Source organism: Vigna angularis, chromosome 7 (genome assembly GCF_016808095.1).
Source record: "Vigna angularis cultivar LongXiaoDou No.4 chromosome 7, ASM1680809v1, whole genome shotgun sequence".
NCBI classification, from domain to species: Eukaryota; Viridiplantae; Streptophyta; class Magnoliopsida; order Fabales; family Fabaceae; genus Vigna; species Vigna angularis.
Genome location: NC_068976.1, coordinates 13,815,747 through 13,835,415, shown reverse-complemented (window position 1 = coordinate 13,835,415; position 19,669 = coordinate 13,815,747). Strand labels below are relative to the sequence as shown.

The following is a 19,669-nucleotide window of genomic DNA, read 5'->3' as shown; positions in this document are numbered from 1 at the left end:
ATATGTTATATAAAAAAAATAATAAAATGATTAAAATATATTTAGTTCATTATTATTTTAATTTAACATCGTTTTTACATGACTCAATAGACCTATTAAATATATTATAACTAATCTCATCAATTTAGCATTATAATTATTATTTATCATTATGTTATTATTTATTACTTTATGAGATAAGAATTACTCTCATAGAAATATAAACTCATGATACATGTTAGATTCAATAAATACCATTATATTTTCTGAGGAATATTTATAGATCTTAATTATTTTTACTACCTTAAGGTGAATTTTCTCTTTCCAATAACAAGGAATCTCTTTCTATATGTTCAAAACCACTGTTAGAATATTCTCATTTATCCATCAATTCACGCTCAAAATCCTGGTAACATAAAACATCATTTTATAATTTTATTAAAAAAAAGATGAGCAAGGTAAAATGGTGTTAAAAAATGAAGTGTAATTTATCCTAATGTTCGATGAGGTGAGAAGCTACTAAATGACTTTTGGACATAGAAATTGTCCTTTGACGAGCTTTAATAGCAAGTAATTGGAGAGATGGGTTAAAAAAAAGAAAAGAAAATTATGATTTCAAAAAATTCTATTATAAAACATTTTTATATTATTCATTTATCTCTTTCTGTTGGTTTTTTTCTCATTCATTTATCTACCAAAAGAGCATATTCTTTCCATGTTATTCTTAGCATCGCGTCAAAGGTGTCTCTAGTAATTAAATATATGTTTTGACCATGCGAGTTCTTTATTATTTGTAAAAATTGTCTGATATGACTAAGGAATGAGTCATTTTTATTCTTTTGCTCACTGCATTGTATATAAAAGTTCATGTCTCAATTCAATGCACCACGGAACTTTGCAGTTTACCAGGGTGCAGTGGTTAATATAATTATTTAATTATTTTGTAAGGTTAACATCTCTATAATTATAAGATAAACTTTTGACAAGCTTGAAAAGTGAAAATTATCTTCTTGTCTAAGTCATTAAACGTCTGCGTTAAAATCTAATTTTTAATTCTAACTCTGGTATAAGCTAATTTTAGCTTATAATTATGGAATAGTTTCTTCCAACCAGCTCTCACTTATATAATTCAATAACACAACATAATTTGATGTTGATGTTGCTATGCAAATTCTAGCAACAACTGATATTTTTAGAAAGGGACCTGGTTTGTACATATAACAAAATGTTGGCTATTTTTGACTACCAAAATGTGATGCAAACTCAGACCAAACCAATCTGATTGCAGCTATGAACATGTTAGTATATGGCTTACTGAGATGGTAAGCTAAACCCCATCATCACCATTCACTCCATCTTATGTTTTGTTAAGAAGAGAAGCCAGATTGCGAAGCTCCTCAAATGCATGCATTGTTTCTGCATCAAATCCTCCAGCAAACTGCATTCACAAAATTTACTAACATGTTACTAAATGCAGTTATATTTAGAAAAAGAGAATAATGATTCTAGAAAGAGTGTTGTTACTTTAGTTACAAATTACAGTACAGTAATATATATATATATATATATAGCTTCAGAAGGATGTACTGAGATACTGAAATAGATTGGACTACAAACCTGATGGATTCGAAAAGCAAATCTCACTCCTTGGAGAAGCATGTAATCCATTGCAGGATCTTTTTCTAATGCTGACTTTACCTGAAGTTCCATAGCTACCCTTTTCATATACTTTTTAGCCAATTTAACTGAGCTTAGCTTTATCTGCAAAAGTTGATTGTAGAATTAAATGTTATGTGGACTTGTATAAAAAAACTCTAAAAGAAAGAAGCAATGTCAGATAGAACTTTACAATAATCTTGGTAGAAGGTTGTTGAAAAAGACCTATTTGCCAGCCTAATCCTTAATTTATGGCTCACACATCAATTCCTTGTATGCTTAATTTCATATTAATAAAATGGATACTGGCACATTGTTTTTTCTGTTCTGCAGAACCAATTGCTCAAGAATACTAATATATCTTGAGCTCTTGTATGTTATAAATTTTTTACATTTTGCAAGATTGATGCACATTGCAGAGTACGTGTACCTTGCCAATAGTTCCATTGTCAAGCATCCATTCTATGGGAATTTGAAACTCCTTGCAGTGACGCATTAGTGACTCTCTTGTGCGAAGAAGGTTATGAACTGTACGCTCCATCCTGACAATGTAACACAAATGCGTGTGTTATTGCAAAGACAACTAAATTTAGGACTTCAAACACTTTTTTCTCTTTTTGCAGGGGTGATGCAGAATGCTTTTGTGATATTTAAGTAGCTTACTTTTCAGACAATGCAACCATTTTCTTTAGAGCAATATCACAAGGTAGACGAGGATCATCCTTGTAGGAGTAAACTTCAGATTCTAATTTCTTCAAATCTTGATACCCAAATGCTGCTTCTCTTAATGTGTCGGCTTTCTTCTCTGGCCAATCAAAATGCTTAAGGACTGCTCTCTCATCCACCTTTGAAAGCACACAATCATATTTCTATCAGATGGCAAATTTAAGCATAAAATTCAGAAATAGATTAATTCTGTGATGAACAATAATAACAATCACAAATTTCAATTCTGTGATGGATAATTGGGACCTGTTTACAAGGCATAATTTCAAGATGCACAGGTCATAAGAAAAAAGAAACTTACAAGGAAACACAGTTCATCATCTAGCCACTTCACAAATGCCACCACATCTTCTATGTTCTGATAAACTGCGTTCTTCACCTCTCTAATCAATGAATTCACAAATTCTCCCTGAGTCTCAATATCTGCCTTTATCTGCATATCAAGGGAAAGTTATAAGTCATGTTGATGTGAGGCAAAAAATTCAATTAATTATGATAAAAGAATTTCTCATGTAAGCAGTCTAAATTATGTGCATAAAGTGGAAAGGTACTCACAGCAAGCAAGTGTGATGAACGGTTTTCAATTTCTCCAATCATGCTGCTACGAACATCAGCAACATCCGGTGCATCAGATAGTCCTCCATTTGAAGAATCCTTTCTAGAGTCTCTCTTCATAAGTGAATGATACAATTCCACCACTTGTGGGGCTCTTTTCACAGTTGCTGTGTTACTTTTTGATGCAAAATTCATAGGAGGTGGGGGAGGAGGTGGAGGTGGGGGAGGTAGAACTTGAGCAGAACTTTCTTCTTTTATTTTGCTTGAAATAGAACATGAAGGTCTTGGAGGAGGATTAGGAATGCGTAGGGCCCTTTTCTCAACATCTGAAGAAACCAAAAGCTTGTTAGTTTCTTGGCAATTTCCAAAATATTGTGGTCTTTGGACAACCTCCACACCAGATTGTTGAAAAGACAATGACACTGATTCCTTTTCCATTTCCTTTGAACATACAAAATAATCAGACTGTCTTCTCTTACTCAAAACAACCTCTTCCTCTGAGTAGTTTGATCCACTGATAGAGTGCCTTCTTCTGGGGCTTCCCCCTGCAACATCTGATTCAATACAATTTTTCTCAATGAGACTGCCTTGAAACTCTTCTTGTGATGTTATGGGCCACTTTTTTGGCTTCTTCATCATGTTGAACCTATTTGCACTGCCACAATTTAAGTACCTATTGGCTTGATCAGAGAAAGAACTTACACAATCTCCACTACTGCTCACAACCGTGTGAGGACTAGATGGCTTATCAGAATCCAATGCTGAGCATGTGTTCTTCAACTCGTTTCTTAAACATGAATTCACCCACCTCAAGTAGGCAAGCTCTTCAACCTCATTCAATCTGCTTATCTGCAAACCTTCCACTTGTTTGCATAGGTCTTCATTCGTGACCCTCAGCAATGATGCCTCGGCTTTAATTTTGGCAACAACGTCACTCTGCTCACAAAAAAGAAAAGGGCAATCAGCAAAACTCAAGCAAGTTCACCAAGCAGCATTATATGTACAACTTTAACTTAGTTGAAGTTGGATGTTATGGCCTAGCATCCAGCTATTCACGTCTAACTATGATAATGTTTTGTTAACAGTGTCTAGCTTAAATAAGTTATCGTAATGTTGGTTTATATATATATATATATATATAGATTTTGCTGCTTGTCGTTTTTGAAATGTATTTGAGCCAAAATGGTTGCCAAAACATACGAATACCCTCTCCAAAGCTCTAATACTAGGTAGAGGATCCTATTAAATAAACATGCATAATAATTTATGCTTTGTTTGTTGGAATGTTGCATAATATTAATCTAGCTTTGTTTGTTAAGAAAACTACCAATGCTTCTACTGAAAAAGCCCTCTACTCGTAAGTCTCCTAATAATAAATAGATATTGTCTTTTATACATCAACCGTTAGATTTTCCTTTTTCTTTTATGTATGTTAGTTTTTTTGGGGTAAGATTACATTTATAGCTTTAACTTAGCTAAAGTTTGATGTTGTACCTAGCATGTGATCTTGTGTTGTTGTGGTCACCATTCATGTCTACGACAATGCTTTGGAAACAATGACTCGCTGTATTAAGCTATTGTAAGTTTAGTTTAGGTTTTGCGATAGATTTTTGAAACTAAAGTTACATGGTTGTTTAGGGTGCTAACATGTTAATTGACAAAGTTTGGGCTTTTTAATGTACTTGAGCCAAAACGGTTGCAAAACATAGCAATACTCTCTAAATATCTAAATATCACAACCGAAGAAATATCTGATGCCCTATACTAGGTAAAGGATCCTATTTTATAAGCATGCATAATAATTTATGCTTTTTATTGGTGGTATAAGTCATTGGCCTCTTCATCAATTAGATATAAAAAAAAATGTTTTCTTTCGTGATGATCTAGAAGAGGAGATTTATATGGTTGGTTTGTAAGTTATATCAGTCTTTCTATGGTCTAAAGCAATTTCTTCGTGTTTGGTTTGGAAAAATTCATTCACATTGTTCAAACTTTTGTAAGTGGGGGAAATCATTCAGTTTTGTATTGCCATAGTCGTTACAGGAAATGATGCTACTAGAATCTCTCAGCTACACTTATGTAATCACTTCTAAACCAAAGATCTTGGAAACCTCAATACATTTTAGGCATTGAAATGGCTCAGTGAAAGGAATGTATTGTGGTTTCTCCAAGGAAATATGCTTTAGACATCTTGAAAGAAACTGGCATGACTAACTACATAACAGTAGATAGCATATGGATCCAAATAAAAAATTAACATTAATCTAGATGAACCTCTCTTATTCAGAAATAGAGAGATATAGAACTTGTTCGGAACTTATTTATCTCACTATTACTAGCTCTAGTATCATCTAAAAAAGTGAACTTTAAGTTTAACTCAAATGTACAGAAATGACATGTATGGTGCATGCTATAAATTTGTTGTATATCTAGTCCTAGGCTTGAGACGTATATATCTTAACTTGAGATAAAACAAATTTGCAATATATAAATGGATGAGTTAAATGCAAGACACTAGGGAAAGATATACCACATCTTAGTAGCTCGTATTCAAAGTAGAGAAAAATATGCAAAACAAATCAATGAGCAACTGAAATTTGATTAATGAAATACTTCAAAATTTCCATCATTTTGTAGCGAATATGAGTGAATTAGCTAATGAAGCGTTGATTGTATAATTTAAATTCAAATTAATTGTTTCAGACTAAAGGTCTTATTATTTCAATAAAAAATTTCAGAAAAATAACATATCACTCCAGAAACACTCATAAGGGGTAAGATTCCCTCACAAATTGAATTTAACTTATGTACTTTAATTTTAATTGAAATTCTTTCATCTAACTTCAAAACTTGAGTTGTGTTTAATCCATTTTTGGTGAATGTTAATTCATTTTACCTTCTTCTCATCACAAGTGAAAATTTATCCTAGCATGACCACACTCACAAGTAATGAAGCACCATGTCTTCTAACAGTTCCTACCCAACAATTCACCAAATGAAACATAAAACATATAAGATGTTTTAGTATCTTATAAATTTCAAATGAGTGAAATTGAGAAATGAACCTCAGAAGATTTATCAGGACAATGTGATTGAGCCTCAATAGAAGAAAGCCTGCAAGTGAGGTTCCGTTTCTGCATCTGCAGCTCCTTATTCAGCCTCCTCAACTCCACAACTTCCAGCTCAAGATTCTGCACTTTCACTTCCTTGTGCTGTTCTACTTCCCCTTTCACTTCCTCACAAGTCAATGCAGCCAATTGCTCAGTGAGAGTGACCTTCTCCTGTTCCAACAACCCAACCCTCTTCACAATCTCATCCACCTCACTCACCCTCTTCCTACACTCTGCCAGCTCAGCATTCAGCTTGCACTCCCTCTCCTTAGACTCTTGCAACAACCCCCTCATGTGGTCCAACTCAGTGAACAAATCAGTGGAAGACTGTCTCCTGTGAGTTGGGAATGCATGTGGATGAACCTGAGCAGGGTTGATTGAACATGACAAGTCACCTATGAGAGACCTCTTCACTCTGGAATGAGAAGGTACAAAAGGGTTGCTGCCGTTGCTCTTCTGGTTTGCAACAACGACATTCTCCGAGGTTGCTGTTGAAGATGTTAGTGTTTGTTTTTTGGTGGCAAAGGGCTTTGCTTTTTTGTCAGCAGAGAAACCCTTCACAATGTGAGCACCCCACAACCTGGTTTTGGAGCCGTTGTTGTTGGGGTTGGTTCCCTTGGTGGTTTGAGGCTTTGGGGGTTGGTTTTGATCAGATAATTTTGAAACTTTGGACCTGTTCTCTGAAGGGTTTTCTTTTTCTTCCCTCATGATTTCTACAAAAGAGTGCACAACCAACAACAACACAACAACAAATTTATTTGAGCTAATAGAAAGAACGTATATCACCGAAGATGCTTTGGTTTATTAGAAGCAAGTGAAAGGCGATGCATTTGCATAGAGCTAATAGAAAGAACATGATAACATACATAACAATGGGGTAAGGATGTAATAATAATGTTTATAAGAAAGGCGAAGCTTTGTTCAGTGATTTTGAAAGTTTGAATTTTGAAATGTGTAAGAGAGAGAGAGAGAGAGAGAGAGAGAGAGAGAGAGTACAACATTGGAGTGTGTGAGAACTACGAGGACGGAGCCTGAGAACAGGGAAATCTAACGGTCGATTTTTGGCTTCTTTGGCCCCACATTGTTTGGCCTTTTGCCTGTGTACGCTTCACATTTTGTACGTGCAATAAAAGTTGACTTTCTTTTAAAAGAAAGTTACCACTTAATTAAGAATAGGAGTATTTAATTATACGTTTTAATTGTAATTATTATTATAATTACGGCTGTGGAGATAAGTTTTGAATTTAATTGAAGTGTATTTATTGTAGTCAAACAAATTATTATCTATAATCTATAATAATATAACACATATAACACCCAACATTTAAACTTTTACTTTTTATCATATGCATACCATAAGTGCTAATTTTATTGCATTTATTTTATTCAATTTTGATTTTTCTTAAATTGAAGAAATAGAGAAGTCAAATTAAAATTAAAATTTATTTTAAAATATTCATTTTTATAACATTTTAATTACAATATTTAATAATAAGATTTAAAAAGTTTGAAGTCATTTATTTTGATATCTTGTGCTCTTAATTTTTATAGTTTTGTAGTTTAATTTTTTTACTTATTCTTATCATCTGGTCATCTTACATATTTCTCTCTTAAGATTAATAAATGTGAAAGATTTTATGATTAATATAAAATTATTTACATGTCATATCTTGCTCATTTATAAAATTTGAATATTATTGACGAATAATCATTATTTTTTTAGTTTAAATTATTGAAAAGTTTTTTATCAGTCATATCTTAGTATTTATCGTTCTTAACTAATTTTTACCGTATTTAGATTAATTTTTTCATAAATTTACACATATGGATCACATTTTAAATTTATTACCAAAAGAGTTAAGTGGTATATCGTGTTGGACTTTATTGTGAAGAAATTGTGAAATGCATACACTATTTTTTTAATAATATTGAAATCGTGCTTATTTTTTACAACTTTAATGAAATTAAATTTAATTAATTTAAAATGTGACCTAGATATTTAATTTGTTTTTTAAGAACCTTCTTAAATTGTCTTTTTGTGATAATCAATCAAATCTCTTTATTTTTTAAAACTCGATTTTTCAGTAAAAAAACAAAACATTTCATAATTAATTGACAAATAAGATTATTAATAAAAATATCAAATTAACTTGGATTTTAACTCTTAAATGATTAAGCGACTTTTTACTAAGACTATTGGTACATTACATTTTTTTCTTAATGATCAAATTAGACTGTTTAATAAAATATTATTGAAAATATCTATATAATTTTTGAATCAAAGGGTAACATGTTATTTTTAACAAAAGTTTTAATTTAGTATCGCATTATATAATTTAAGAAGAATAATATGTATTTTTTATTAATTTTTATTATAGCTCTGAGAAGTTGGATTCTCATATCCCATGACAATGTTTTTGTGAAAAGCTTTGACTAAAAATTATTCTAGATAAACATGGTTTATTAAGAATGTTATCTTTTAAAAAAAATCAAATGTGAAAAACGTACTCTTTTAATATTAAATTACTGAGAAACTATTTTTTCACTATAGGAAGTGTTCATAAAAATAACTTTTAAATAACAGAAAAAAGCTAGACAAACAGTAATGTTACTAACATTTAACAAATGTAAAAGTGATAAGTAAAACTAAATTTTATTATACTCATTGTATAATGTGTAACAGGTAACAAATTTAATTTTACTTATTACCTGTTACATTTGTAAAATATTAATGAAAGCAGACTTAAAATTTCTTAAAAACATAAATAGTGAAATAAAATTGATACCATCTAAGATAAATTGTTAAAGCAAATTTATAATCTCCTACTTATGCATATGTACCGAAGATAAATTGTTAAAGTAATTTTATAATCTCCTACTTATGCTTATATGAGTTGTATAGTAATTTAAGGTTAAATTTGTTTTTATTTTTATAGAAAAATCTTAAATAAGTCTTTGTATTTTTATTTGTCTTAATTTGATTTTTAAATTAGAAAAATTGATATAATCAGATTATTATCGTTAAATTGGTTCGAATAGTGATTATGTTTAGTAATGGAGAGTTTTAAAATTCTGTGGTTTAATAAAGAAATTTGTGACGTTTAATTTTGATTTTTTTTAAAATAGAAAATGGCGACTATTTAATAAAACATATTTTGTGGTCAAATTAGAGATTTAAGTCGTGGATCCATTTATCAAGTTTGGAGATTGAAAAAGCAATTAGCATAACTAGGGTTTAGAGAGTCATACATGTACCTTGTCAATCTAAGTTATCTTTTAGATGAATCGGTCGGTTTAATGAACTGAGAGTTTCGAGAGTTGGAGGGCACATTGAACCTGACAAGCTTCATTTGTATCCCAAGTATTCTCAGCTTCGGAAGAACTAACTATCTAGCTTGTGAAGCTACCTAACATGAACACGCTTTCGACTAGTCCCACAACATAAAGAAGAGGTCCTTAGGGAACAAGGAAGCGAGACTTCTTCCACACCAACAATAATAGGTGCCAATTACAGCTTTACCCTAAAATAAGCAAGGAAAAATGCTAAAATGGTTCAAGGGGAGAGATTGGATATGAGAAGCACCTAACTTTCTTTGTGGGTCACATAGAATTGTCATCCAACATAGCTTTTGGTGGTAAATACATTTGTGGCTTACTAAAGGCAAGGTGAAAACAATTCTTTACTCAAGGAACAAGTGAATTAAAGGGTTTAAAAGATGGACTTTTTATTTTTCTTCTTATTGTAAGCTTAATCTTCATTTTGACTTGTGAATCATTCCCTCCCTCGTACTCAAATGCAATCATTCCCTCCCTGACATGTATTTGCAACAAATTTTAACTAAGACCAGTAATCTCCAACCATTCTCGACATCTTCACTAATACTCCTTCTTTTTACCCAAAAATCTAGGACTTCAACAAAAGAGGAGAATTATTTGACACCTATTGACATGTTTGTTGAATTGTATTTCAAAATCAAATTTGATGTATTCATTATGGATGTCTACCCCATTATCTCCAAACATCGTTTGAGCTAATTTAACAGCAAGAATCTAATTTTATCAATTTTTTTCAAATTAAAGACTAAATTAAACCATAAAAATACGAAGACCAATTTAATATTTTTCTAAAAAATAAGAACAAAGAGAATGATTTAACCTAATTTCAAAAAGTAATATTATCCCTTATTGGTTAAAATTGTTTGAATTCACCGTAATTATCACTTGGTTGGTTAAAAATCATTTATAGTTATGATCTCCCCATTTAGATAGTTAAAATTGTATTGAGATTTTATCTAGAAAGTAATTTTTTTTATTGATTGTTCAGTATAATTGATTTAAAAAATCTATTAAACATTTAGATTTTGATGTTTATAATTTTTGTTTTCCAAATTCTAACACCCCTTATTATTTATTTCCAAAGTGCATCAAGCGAGCAATAATCACAGAAATATATTTTACTATAATAATAGATAATTTTTTTTGACGTTTATTTTTTTATACTTATTTTCATTTTGTTAAATCACTTCCCCTTTAGCTTTCTTTTCTTTAGAACATAGTAGTGAAAAGTATTTTTTGTCTTCTCTCATATCGAGAAAAGTTGTCCAAAGAAAATGACAATTTGAGTGGGAAAGTGACCCAATTTTTTTAATTGGGCCCAACACCAAGAATGTTATTTGACAGCAAATTTAATGTAAGGGATTGATTTATCATCGATATTAATATCATTACAAATGTTATTTAATTTTCTAATTAAAAATAGAATAATAATATTTCACAACATCTTAACATCATTTACATATCATTACGTGATTAGTACAAAATTAATTCACAATCAATAATAATAATCATAAACACCAACATGGACCAATCAGAGATTAATATGTAGATAGTGTTAAAATATTGTTAAAAAAATATTTTCAAAATATCATTACCAAGATCTTGATGTGACGTCAAACTCATAATCTCCTTGAACAAAATAAGATGAGAAAAACTTAATTATATTAGGAAACTCTTCACTAAATATATTCAACAATGAAAACTATCCAGCTATAAAATTGTTGGTTAAGAGGAGGACAACAGAATACAGGATTTTTTTTTATTGATTTCAGATTTTGGGCATTTGATTTTTATTCATTTAATTTTGCATTAATTCACAATTCAGGTTATAATTGAAACAAGTCAACTTAAAAAAACTCAAGAAACGGGGTAAAGATGCCTTCAATACCTCTACATAATATATAAGAAAAAAAAACATTTTAGAGTTTTGCCAATAATCTAATAAAAAAAGGAATAATTCACACTAGAAGAAACAAGATAAAAAGTACATCATTTTACTTTTATCTCTAAACCAAGAACTCCAGATTCAGACATTTTTCTACCCAGTGCAATTAAAATTAGTGTACAATTAGTCACATTTGCAACAATGGCAAGAATAACATGCAAACACCATACTTACTCAATGGCTATGATGCCTGGATACATTACCTCTATCAGACATGATGCATAGATGATAAGGTAATACATTTATTTTAAAAATAATAGAATACAATATATAATATGCATATTAAGAAATATACACAAATTCTTAAAAATATGATAAATATATAATTTTAATTGAATAAATACAAACTAAAATCACATGCATTATTATAAATTATTATCATAAAAATATAAGTATATAAATTAGATGCTTCATTGATACATACATGCTATGGATTCGTGACACCAATTGAAGTATTGGTTGTATTGATGCATCGTATCTCAGTAAGTTTCAGAATGGCTTTTGAGGTACCTAGCAAAAATTCTGCAGCACTCAGTGAATTGCTTCATATCTGGATTTCAAATGACACAATAAATATTTCTTCTCCAATAAATAAAAAATAGTAACCTTAACTACAAGAGCCGATGATCCCCGGTGAGTGGTGATTGATCTACACAGTCTACAATGAATTTAGTATCACCAATAGCTGATAATTGCAATCAATGTTTTGAATGCAGCAACATTTGTTTAAGACTAAATAGAAGTATTGTAGTTCAAAAACTGATACTACAAACAATACAAGTGCAAATCTCCTCAACAATTTGAAAAAGGATTAACAAACTATAAAGTTTGTAAAACACCTAAGTTTTATTATCACCACTGTGTTTCCTTTTCATTTTCTTCTTACTCAAACCCCCACTTGGATGTTCTGGTTTGTCTCCCACATCATCACTTTTCCTATTCTTGCTCCGTTCCAACTTTCCCTCTTCAGCATATAATGTATTCTCCTTTCCTTTCTCATATTTCTTTTTTTTCTTGATTTGTGAGTCCTGGGAGCCACCGAGCCCTCCATTTTCTCTATCTATACCGTTGGATAGTTTTTCTTCTATATCTTTCTGTTGCTCTATTCCTTTTTCATTCTCAACCTCATCCTCATAACTTGCCTTGTCCTTCTTCTTTGCACTTTTCTGTTTTCTTCCCTCTTCCATCTCTGGTTTAAAATCACCATCATTGCCCTGTTCTCTGCCTGACGCAATTGCAAGTTGCGCCCCATTAGGCAGCTTGCTATCATCTATCCCATCTTCAAATTTAACAGCGCTATCTCCGTTTTGCAGGGACTCAACTTCCAGCTTCTTCTTTTTCTTCTTCTTAAGCATCTCACTCCCACCCAAATTTTCTGTCTCATACCCAACAGAACCATTAAGTTCTTGATTACTTTTAACCATTGTCTGATTTGATTTGTCATCATCTAGATCAGTATTCTCATTGCCAGTCTGCTGTCTTCTCAATTCAATAGATTTTACATGTTCAAGGCTGAGCTCCTGGTTAATATTAACACTCCGAACGGAATTTTCCACTACCCTCCCGCTGTCAGTACCAGTCTCAGTTCTGTGCTTTTTGTGCTTCTTACGAGAGTGTGAGGGATCAAGCTCCTTGTGGATCTGGTTGAGCTCGCTGAAAGAAGCACATGCTCGATGGAGATATGCACTGATGATATGTGAAGCACCATTATCAGCAGAGACAAACTTTGTCAGAATTTTCGCCGCTTTGGATAGTGATACGTCTTTCACCGAGGCACAATGCCCAGAAATTGTCCTCATCTTCCTCCCCTTTAGTCTTTACGCATATATCTAAATTTCGAAAGGAATGCAACGGGGATTAGAGGGGCACATTTCAAAAAAACACTCAAAATCTCAACTTCAAAATTCACTCACGGCATTTAGGAAAACCTAACAAAAAGAATCAACTCATTCACATCACAATTCAAAGGAAGCACAAAATGATTGATTGTAATCCGTACCACACATTTACGAAAAACACCACGTAAAACTGTAGAATATGAAATCGTAAGCTAACTGTAATTGCCAAAGATTAACGTTAACAACCAAATAGCATTAAAAGAGACGCGGATTTGTGGAAGCTACAGAGCCTATGCTTAGAAAGAAACAAAACTCACTCTAATCGTATTAAATATCAATCTAAAGCGAAATTTTTTGCAACGGTAATCACATTTCCCAATTGAAAGGAGGCAAATTGAATCACTTCAATAATCATAAGTATACTATGAAAGTAGATTGAGAAAGAAGAAATACAAGAAAGAAAACCCTAATACCTTTAAGCCTTGTCTGGGTTTTGGAATTTGGATGAAGGTGACAACCATGATAATGGAGTTTGCCGCCACTACTTTTCTCAGTGAAACTAGGTTTTTGTTACCAATGGAATTGGGTTTGATTGGGCTTGACCCAATCACAATGGGCCCACTTCAGAATTCGCATGTGGTTTATATTTGCTGCACCCCATCATTGTTAAGTGCAGTCCATATAAATTTCAAAAAGGCTAAAATATCCTTTATTAGGGCACAACACTCCAGCTGCCTCCCACAACCACGAAGAAGAGAGAACATAATACAATGTAAAAAAAAAAGTTAAATATATTTTTAGTTTTTTAATTTGGATATGAAATTAAAATGTCATTTTTTAAATTAGTCATCCTATATAAAGTTAAATCGTTACTTTTAAATTAGATCGAATATGTATTTGATCCTCTAAAATTAAAATTTTGATAATTTACTTTTAATTCTTGAAAAAAGTTATATATTTTTTGTCTCTGCAAAGCTAAAATATACTAAATTTGTTTCCTACATCTTTTATTTTAAATATTTGCACTTCCAACTTTATTTGTGACACGTAGGTGTTGAATAAAAAATTAATTTTGATGCATTATTTCTGTAAAAATAAAAATATATTAAAAATTCTGGACAGAGGAAAAGCACATTACTAATTTTAGAGAAATCAATCGTTTTTTTCATATTGTTTAATTAAAAATGTCGTTACAGAGTAATTTAATCTATATTTATATTCATATTTACATTTATATTTTTTCATATTTTCTTTTTTTCCCCATTTACCCTTTGAATATTTTTTTAAAATTAAATAACTATTTTATTAATTTTATGATTTCTTTAAATTTAACCGTTTTTCCTCATTTTATAAAATTTAACAAATTTTTAATTATAAAATTATCTGAACTATATAAAAAGTATTTACAATAAAATTATAAAATTTATTTATATTTCATTTCATAATAATAATGATCATTTTATTATTTTTTAATATCATAATTGGAACTACAAGATTATCTTTAAATGAATGTTTTAGGTGTCTATATTTAATTTTGTTTCTACATCTTCAATTTAATTTAAATTATCATTTTACTAAAAGATATTTAACTTGTAGAGTTCACTAATTGTTTTAATCTTTATTCACTCTAAAGTGTTTTAATCTTTATGATATAGTGTAGATATATTATGTAAAGACTTAAAAAATGATATTTTAAAAGTGACAGTAGTTTAAAAATAATTAGATTTGACTATTTTAATATTAAACAATTTTGTTATGAATGAGTTCACTAAGCATACCATACCATCCTTTTAGAAATCACCTTTTAAAGTTCTCTTCTTTTTAGGACTTTTCATTCCCATTCATCTAATTGAAGAACTGAGACAATAAGATTGATCCTGGTAGCGAACTTTTCAATTTGGATCCACCAGTTTCTTAGATAGAGTAAGTTGGTTTTTTGCTCCTCTTTTTGGTTTGTTTTCACTACAAAAAAGAAGGGCATTACCGAAGGTCAGAAGCCCTCGGAAACAGCCCAAAACCGTCGGTAAAAGGTAATTACCGAAGGCTTATCGACGGCCAAAGAGCCCTCGGTAAATCCCTTGTCGCTAACATTTACCGAGGGCTTTTGCCCTTCGGTAATTACCGAGGGCCAAAAGCCTTCGGTGATTTCCGAAGGGCGAATTTTCTGCTGTCCAGTAACCAATTATGGTGTAGTTTATGATCTGCTTTGGTGCTAATTTCGTGTGATTTTTTATTACTCTCCTGCATTGTGGTGCAGTTTATGAAATTTTTCATGACATCAAGTCAAACTAACCACTGATATTTCTATTGGAGAAGGATAATTGAAAAGGAGATATCAAATTATATTGCATAATATGTTTGTAGTCTTTTACATAAGATACTTGTTGCTACAACACTACAACACTACAAGTTTTCACATCTCAGTACATAGGAAAAACATTTAAATTCTAAGAGCAAATGTAAACGAGAACTAATAATAAAGACTATAAAGACTATCCAAGTTCAAGCGGCATGATGAAGCAAACTTTGATCAAGGTGCCACATACCTGCAAACCATAAAGTATAAATGTAAGTAGAAGTCATAGGTATTGGGAGAAAATTACCATATTGCTGGAAATGTACATCAAAAGTATATTTTTTCAACCAATATGAAAAATAATGGTATAAATATTAGCAATATATCTATAATATGATATTATATAAAAAGTTATTAAGTCGAGAAATACAAAATTGTCAAAAAAAATGTTTATATTTTTAAAGACAATATAATTTAAAAACACTATAATTTAAACATGATGGGAGATTTATAAAAGTGATTGAATCAAAAGTTTAATTTCACTTGGTATATAGGGACCCAGACGAAGAAATGCTTCAAGCATAAATTTATTTATGCAACAGTTCTTCAAGGTATGCATCAACAAAGTGTGTGTGTGTGAACCAGCGCAAGAAGAGCAAATTTTGTTTATCCTACTACAATACCTACTTTTTACAAAGATACCACTATTGAGTTATCACTTCTTTTACTTGTATAAATTAAAACAGGAAAAACTTGTCATGGTTTCTTACACCGACAATGCATAGAAATTAAACACTTGTTTGGATTGAATGGTATATGCGTTAACAATCTAGAATTAGTCAATCACAAACCATCATTTATAATGAGTTTGTTAACTATAATAACATGACAATGCTTAGAAATTAAACTCATTTGGTTCATGCTTGCGGAACAGGAAGAGATAGCAAAAGGCAAGCCCTCTGGAGAGGCACGCACATGGAAAGACCTTTCAAAGATGAAGTACACATGGAGAGTAGCAATGGAAACTATTAGGATGTTTCCTCCTATTTTTGGTGGCTTCAGAAAGGCTACTGATTCAGTTGGAAGCTATGTTCAGACAATTTCTTTAGTAGGGATCCAAAGCCAGTACCATCTCAAGGGCTACTAATTCAAATTTGGCCAAGGAGACTTTCTTAATGGTCATTTCAGTAACAGATGGTCTTATAATACAATGTACCAAAAATAAGTCAATGTTAATAATCAAGGAGTAATTATTACCTTATTTTGTATTCACACTTGAAAATAACTGAGTTACAATCTTACTGGAACCAAAAAGAAGAATAAGCAAACACTTAAACTACACTATTTAAAATCATTTCTCATGTATCTCCTAATTTGCATATTCCATCATTTGACAGAATTGTAAAAGTTCCGTTTTCAGATCCAATTTCTTTTGGATTATAATTAGATTTTTAAAAGTGTTTCTAAATTAGAAGTAATGGAGAGATGATTAACCCAATTTCTTTTAGAGGAAGATACAAAAAAGGTTGAAAAGCAATAGAGAGATGATTAACCCAGATTGAGAAATTTAGAGAATAAGTTTATGATAAGTTCAATTAAAGCAATCTGGAGTAGCTAAAAACTGCACCAAAAACTGATATAATAAGACAAATATTACAATTAAATGCTCCATGCTGAAATACATAATGCATTTAAAATCAAAGCTGAAATGTCTACTTTCTACTTCAAAACTTAGTTCAAAACTAAGTTCAAAACCAAGTTCATATTAGAATTTACAGGTTTATAATGATATAACAGAGCATCTAATAAAAACTTCCAGTTAAACAATGCAACACGGTCCAATTTAGGGGCAAAAACATACGCTCTCACACACACAAATTAGTCAACAAAATTGGTGCAGTTGATAATAAAAGAATTCGAATTTCGGTAAAGATATGATCTTGCTGGATCCAAGAACCACCCAGTTCATGTAAACTTCTTTTTTATAAACAAAATAAAAGAAAAAAAGATCTACATTTTACCTTGGTTACAGGATTCTAAAAAACAACCTCAAAACACGAACAAAAAAAGAAGAAAAAGTAAAACAATTCCAAAACACTCCGTAAAGTTTTGAACAGTACTAAGCAATCAACCAGGAACAATAAACATGGTGGGAATTAACAAAAGAAAAAAGACAAATGCCTGGACCTTTTTCCTTGGAGTAAAAGCGAAAATTAAAATTTAAAACTTTAATTTGGTAAGAGAGAAAAAATGAGTTACCTGCAGCAAACGGTGTTGAGGAGTGGTTGTTGAATGAGAGGACGATGAATCGTAAATAGGCTGCGATAACTCAATCTGCTGAATAGCTCGAAGAGGAAGAAATTGGAAGAGGACTATGGAGGAATCGTGCCGGTGGTGATGAGGTTGTCGGCGGGATCCAAAGGGAAGACGACAAAGAAAAAGAGAAGTGCAAAGAGGAGAAGAAGAAGGACAACTTACCAGTGGCCGCAAACGATGGCGGAATAAACGACCAAGCACAATGGTCGGTAAGAGGCTCTCTGATGGGTGATGAGAACTGAACAAATGAAGCAGACGGCACAAGGGAGCCTCTGTGAAGGAAGAAAGGTGCTCAATAGGGATACAGAGAAAAACGCTCACAAAGGAATGTTTCATTCGAAGAGGGAAACTAAACCCCAAAAATGTTTAATCCAATTTCTTGAGCCCTTTACCGGCGGCCCACATCCTTCGGAAGATCCTTCGATAAAAAAAGATTATTGATGGCCTATAGGCCTTCGGTAAATATCCGCCGGTAATTTTAACATTTCTTGTAGTGTTTTGTCTTTCTTTGCATGCGAGCTATTTGGGATTGCATGTGGCGTTTGAGTCTTCTATAAAACTCTCTTGATAAGTGGTCCTAATGGTGTTTCCTGATTGTGTTTCCGTTGTTCGTAGGAGTATATATGACCTCTTGTGCGTTTGGATCTATTTTAGGCTTTCTAGAACGATTTGATTATCTATCATGTAAGGGAAGCTAATTACATTGATTTTAACTAATAGGCAACTTATAATTGTTGTTTGTATGCTTATATGATAGTTGGTTTGTGTAATTGAGTTGTCTAATGAAATATGACATGTTAAATTAAGTTAGGGGTTTTGAATTGTCTTTAGTAATTCTATGTTGAAATGTTGATATATGTGTATTTGAGATTGCATTTTAGATAAATTGAGTTATTGAATTATGTATAATTTAATGGTTGGTTGATTTGTCATCTAAGGTTAGTGCTAAATTGATTTTGCTAGGTTGGAATGACATAAATCTGCATAATTCTGTTATGCAAAATTATGCAGACTCGTTGGAGGAGCATATACTTGTTGGGCAAAGTCAAAGTCAGAGAGTTATTGACTTAGCATTAGGCGAGGCCAAAATCATAGAGTTCACTGACTTGAAAGTCGTCAAACGAGAATATACTCGCTGGACGACTTTTAAGAGAATTTAAATCTGTAAGTTTTAGTGGTATTCTCGCTAAGCGAGCTATTTGGTCGTTGAGCGAATGTGCAGTCAAACACTACGCTGAGCGAGCAGATCTGGTGGCTGAGCGAGTGTGCAGTCAAACACAACGCTGAACAAACAGATCTGGTGGTTGAGCGAGTGTGCAGTCAAATACTACTTGTTGAACAGCATATCTAGTGGCTGAGCAAGTGCACTGTCAAACACTTCTCGTTGACCGAGTGTACTGTCAAACACTAAATTTTCTTATGAAAATATAAGGATTTTAACTAAATTTTCTTATGTCTCTTATGATGTGTTTAATGTGTGTGTTTATGTGAATGTTAATGTGATGGTTAGTTTGTGATGTTCATATGAGAATAGTTGGAACTGATCCAAGGAGGAATAGGTTGTGGTTTTGTTTAAGTGTACGCTTTAACATACGAGAGTTCTGAAAATTGGTATCTAGCCATTCAAATCATATAAAGATAAATAGGGTGGAGGAGAGAATGACAAAAGGTATTTTCTCTAGACTTTAGTTTAGGCATGAAAATATTAACCTCGTGAGTAGTAGAGTGATAACAACTGTGTTTAGGATTCTGTAGAATATAAATACTACTAGGAGTGCACACCTACATTAAATACATATGTTAAAGGCATGCATCCAGATAATTGAGTCTAGTGTCAATTGTTTGTGTGTTGATACGAGTTATTATATTTTATAAATGTTTAGTTTAGATTTGATATGGTTTAATTGTTTTA

At 31.7% G+C, this 19,669-nt stretch overlaps 2 protein-coding genes across 2 annotated transcripts; both read right to left on the bottom strand.

Annotated features, from left to right (window-relative positions):
- Positions 1 to 1,064: 1,064 nt before the first annotated feature.
- On the bottom strand, positions 1,065 to 6,894 carry LOC108337173 (protein CHUP1, chloroplastic). Its single transcript, XM_017573638.2, has 7 exons — positions 5,982 to 6,894; positions 2,917 to 3,852; positions 2,663 to 2,794; positions 2,299 to 2,480; positions 2,066 to 2,177; positions 1,597 to 1,740; positions 1,065 to 1,417 (listed from the first exon to the last, which is right to left on the bottom strand). Exons 1-7 carry the CDS (start codon positions 6,732 to 6,734, stop codon positions 1,337 to 1,339), a joined length of 2,340 nt encoding a protein of 779 aa, XP_017429127.1. The 5' UTR covers positions 6,735 to 6,894; the 3' UTR covers positions 1,065 to 1,336.
- A 5,077-nt stretch (positions 6,895 to 11,971) lies between these two features.
- On the bottom strand, positions 11,972 to 13,706 carry LOC108337198 (uncharacterized). The gene is made up of 2 exons (XM_017573670.2): positions 13,619 to 13,706; positions 11,972 to 13,136 (listed from the first exon to the last, which is right to left on the bottom strand). Exon 2 carries the CDS (start codon positions 13,104 to 13,106, stop codon positions 12,147 to 12,149), a length of 960 nt encoding a protein of 319 aa, XP_017429159.1. The 5' UTR covers positions 13,107 to 13,136; positions 13,619 to 13,706; the 3' UTR covers positions 11,972 to 12,146.
- Positions 13,707 to 19,669: the final 5,963 nt, after the last annotated feature.